The sequence below is a fragment of the Hyperoodon ampullatus genome (genome assembly GCF_949752795.1).
Source record: "Hyperoodon ampullatus genome assembly, chromosome: 1".
Lineage (NCBI taxonomy): Eukaryota > Metazoa > Chordata > Mammalia > Artiodactyla > Ziphiidae > Hyperoodon > Hyperoodon ampullatus.
In genome coordinates this window covers 53477909-53482729 of record NC_136914.1, presented here as the reverse complement: position 1 = coordinate 53482729, position 4821 = coordinate 53477909, and the positions used below count along the sequence as shown (strand labels likewise).

General features: G+C 35.5%; 1 protein-coding gene across 1 annotated transcript; it reads left to right on the top strand.

The window, feature by feature from the left end:
* Nucleotides 1–4326: 4326 nt before the first annotated feature.
* Nucleotides 4327–4482, top strand: LOC307055614 (large ribosomal subunit protein eL39-like; the record flags this gene model as incomplete). Its single annotated transcript, XM_079707824.1, has 1 exon — nucleotides 4327–4482. One exon carries the CDS (start codon nucleotides 4327–4329, stop codon nucleotides 4480–4482), a length of 156 nt encoding a protein of 51 aa, XP_079563950.1.
* Between the last annotated feature and the right edge of the window lie 339 nt (nucleotides 4483–4821).

Below are 4821 nucleotides of genomic sequence, written 5' to 3'. Positions count from 1 at the left end.
CATGTAGAAACATAGAAACTGATATGGGCTCCTGCTATATGACCCTTATAAGGTATGAATGAAAATATCCAACAAATCTATATTAGTAATCAGAACAGTAGGATACTGGCATGAAAACAGACACATAGACCAATGGAACAGAATTGAGAACCCCAAAATAAATCCACACATATATGGTCAACTAATATTTGACAAGAGAGACAATAATACTCAGTGGAGAAAGGACAGTCTCTTCTGGATATTCACATGCAAAATAATGAAACTGGACCTCTACCTTACACCACTCACAAAAATTAATTTGAAATGGATTAAGGACTTAAACATAAGGCCTAAAACCATAAAACTCTTAGAAGAAAACATATGGGAAAAAACTCCTTGAATTGGTCTTGACAATAATTTTTGGATATGACACCAGAAGCACTAGCAAAAAAAGAAAAAAAATCAACAACTGGGACTACATCAAACTAAAAAGGTTCTGCACAGCAAAAGAAACAGTTAGCAAAATGAAAATGTAACTTATGGAATGGAAGGAAATATTCGTAAACCACATATCTGATAAAAGATTAATATATAAAATAAATAAGGAACTCATACAACTAAATAGTAAAAAAAAAAATCTGATTTTAAAGTGGGCAGAGGATTTGAATAGACATTTCTCCAAAGAAGGCATAGAAATCACCAACAAGTACATGAAAAAGTGCTCAACATCACTAATCATCTGGGAAATGCAAATCAAAACCACAATGAGATATAATATCATACTTGTTGAAATGGCTTATCAAAAAGAAAAAAGACAACAAATACTGGTGAGGATGTGGAGAAAAGGGAACCCTGCTGTACTGTACGTGGGAATATAAATCGATACAGTGGCTATGGAAAACAATATGAAGATTTTCAAATAATTAAAAATAGAACTACTCTACAACCCAGTAAGCCCACTTCTGGGTATATATCCGAAGGAAACTGAATCACTATCTCAAAGAGATATCTACACACCCATGTTCATTGCAGCATTATTCACAATAGCCAAGACGTGGAAATAACCTAAGTGTCCACACACAGACAAATAGATAAAGAAAATGTGATATATATATTAAACTTACACACCATTATATGTCAATTATTTCTCAATAAAACCAAAAGGAAGAAAAAGAATATATCCAAAGTTTTTCTGACTTGGAGGGGGAGGCAAAGGACACTTGGGAAAAGTGTTAGCTTTATTTGTAATAGCCCCAAACTGGAAGCAACCTAAATGTCTATTAAAAACACTGGATAGGGCTTCCCTGTGGTGCAGTGGCTGAGAGTCCGCCTGCCGATGCAGGGGACACGGGTTTGTGCCCCGGTCCAGGAGGATCCCACATGCCACGGAGCGGCTAGGCCCGTGAGCCATGGTCACTGAGCCTGCGCGTCCGGAGCCTGTGCTCTGCAACGGGAGAGACCACAACAGTGAGAGGCCCGCGTACCGCAAAAAAAAACAAAACAAAACAAAAAAAAAAAATTGTGGCATATCCATTACTCAGCAATAAAAGTGAATGAACTGCTACTATACACAACAACGTGGATGAATCTCAAAATAATTGTACTGTGCGAAAGTAGCCAGAAAAAATATCAAAAAGAGTACATACTGTATGATCCCATATATTTTGTATATTTAAAATATTTAAATATATTATAAAATATATAATCATATATTTTTAAATATTCTTTTAAAATATATTTAAATGTATGATTATATTTATATTAAATTTTATATTTAATGTTACATATAAAATACATAATGTTTTAATATAAATAATTCTAGAAAATGCAAACAAATCTATAGTGATAGAAAGCAGATCAGTGACTGCCTGGGAAGGTAGGGACAAGGAGAAAAGGGAGGGAGAGTAGGATTACAAGGGTGCATGAGGAAACTCTTAGGGAGGATCGATATGTTCACTATCTTGATGTAGTTATGAATTCAGGAGTGCACATGTTAGTCAAAATTTATCATATTGTATGGTTAAATGTGTACAGTTCATTGTATACCAATTACATCTCAATAAAGCTGTTAAAAAAATTCACATCTTCAGAACTCATTTTTTAAGCATGATGTTAGGTTTTCCTTGAATGTCCTTTATCAAGCTGAGGAAGTTCCCTTCTGTTCCCAGTTTGCTGAGAGTTTTTTTTTTTTAATCAGTAATGGATATTGTAATTTTTCAAATGCCTTTTCTCTGTCTACTGGATGACCATACGATTTTCCTTTTTTAGTTTGTTAATATGGTAAATTACATTGATTTTAAATGTTAAACTAACCTTGCATTCCTGGGATAAACCCCACTTAATCATGATGTAATATCTTTCTTATAAACTGATAGATTCAACTTACTAAAATTTTGCTTAGAATTTCTCCTTATAGGTTCATAATGGATATTGGTTTGAAATGTTCTTTTCTTATAATGTCTTTGCCTGGTTTTATCAGGATAATGCAGGCCCAACAGACTAAGTTTAGAAGTATTTCCTCCTCCCCAATTTTCTGGAAGAGTGTAGAATTAGTATTATTTTTTTCTTTAAATGTTTGACAGATTTCACCAGTGAAGCCATGGCCTAGAAATTCTTTCAAGGAAGCAAGCTGGGGCAATTGCAGAGATCTCCTCATCTGTTTTCTGTTTCTCAGAGATCACTATCCTTTGTTGCCTAATGTACAATGTCTCAAAAATCATTATTTCATAGATTTTGTCAGTTTTTCCAGGCGGGAGGGTAAATCTGGTCTCTATCATTCCATCTTGTTTGAATTAGATGCCAGAGGCTTGAAATTAACAAAAAGCAACACTAAAACATTTTTCAATAAATACTACTTAAGATTACAAGTACCTCTTTTTTGGCAGCTATGTTACACTGTTGGCTTCTATTTGGCTTCTATCAGTTATACGGTCAACTAAACTTCTCTTTTAAAAAATAAGTGTTTTGGGCTTCCCTGGTGGCGCAGTGGTTGGGAGTCCGCCTGCCGATGCAGGGGACGCAGGTTCGTGCCCCGGTCTGGGAGGATACCACATGCCACGGAGCGGCTGGGCCCGTGGGCCATGGCTGCTGAGCCTGCGCGTCCGGAGCCTGTGCTCCGCAGCGGGAGAGGCCACAACAGTGAGAGGCCCACGTACAGCAAAAAATAAATAAATAAATAAATAAATAAATAAATAATAAGTGTTTCTATGAAGTATGAGATATAAGTTTTTAGACTGAACTAGAGTTTTTTTTAATAGACTACTTTTTACAACAGTTTCACAGGTTCACAGCAAATAAACTAGACATTTAATAATGGAAAATTACCAAAATTACTGAATCTTTTTAAAACCTTGTCAAGGTAAGGCAAAGAAAAATTTAATTACGGTAATTGGAAGCAATGATTGGGAGGAAAAAATGGTCTCATGTTTATAACTCATTAAACTATTTTCTGCTCTAAACTCTTCTCTACATCCAGTCTTACCCCCATAACTCATTGTCCACTCAGTAGTGATCTTTTCAAAAGGTAAATGAGATCATATCTGACTTAAAACCCTCTACTGGCTTCTTATTACACTTGGAATAAATTCATACTCATTATCTTGCTTGATTTCCCACAACTCTCCCTTTCATTCATCATTCTCCAGCTTCTTCTGTGCAGGGCCTTTGTACTTTATAGTCCCTCTGCATGAAACACTTTCCATATCCTTGCATGGTTGGCCCCTCATCATCATTGAAGTCTCAAGTCAAATGTCATTGCCTCAGAGACAATTTCTCTGATTGCTATTCATCCTAACTACCAGTCACTGTTATATTACTCTATTTTATTTTCCTCATAGTATTTATCATTGTTCAAATATCTTATTTAGTTTACTTAGTATCTGTCTCCTCCTCATTAGAATAAAAGCTCCTTGAGAATTGCATTGTCTTGTTGCTCACTTCTGTTTCCAAGAACGAAGCACAGGACTGCCTAAAATATATTAATTGAATAAAGGATGATTGGAGAACATCTTCACAAGGCATTGAAAACTGTGTCTAATTTTAAGTCCTCTAATACTATTAATCTCTTTTTTGGACAGGTTCCATAGTGTCAATGTCACTTTTTAAAGTGTAATGTCCAGATATGTATACAACTGTCCAAGTGTTATTTGACCAAGTACAAAACACAGCAGGAATATAACATTTTTCAATAAATGATATTTAAGATTATAGTATCTCTTTTTTGACAACTGTGTTACTCTACTGGCTTCTATTATGTGTCAGTCAACTAAAATCTTCTTTCAAAAAATAAGTGTTTCTAGTCTTTTCTCTTGTCCGCCATCCTATGTGCAGTTGGATTTGCTCCTTGCCATGTCTTCTCACAAGATTTTCAGGATCAAGCGATTCCTGGCCAAGAAACAAAAGCAGAATCGTCCCATTCCCCAGTGGATTCAAATGAAAACTGGTAATAAAATCAGGTACAACTCTAAGAGAAGACATTGGAGAAGAACCAAGCTTGGTCTGTAAGGAGCCTCACATATGAAGTGGCACACACTTATGCTATCAAGGTCAACTGTATCTTACCGCATCAGAACATCATTAGTGTCTGGAACAGCTGCCTGTGTTTGATGCTGTCTCCTCTTTTCTTGATCTTTCCTCACCACTGCTCACTGTGTAGCTCAGTAATAAATATGTGAACCTTCTGTTGAAAAAAAAAATAAGTGTTTCTATAAAGTAATAACTTCCTCACATTTAATACTTGAACAGTTGGGATTTGGGTATGAGATTTAGCATTGGTCCCTAAGTTTTCTCTTACTAAACTCAGACCAACATTACAACCTATTAGATTCTTTTTGACTCCAGATT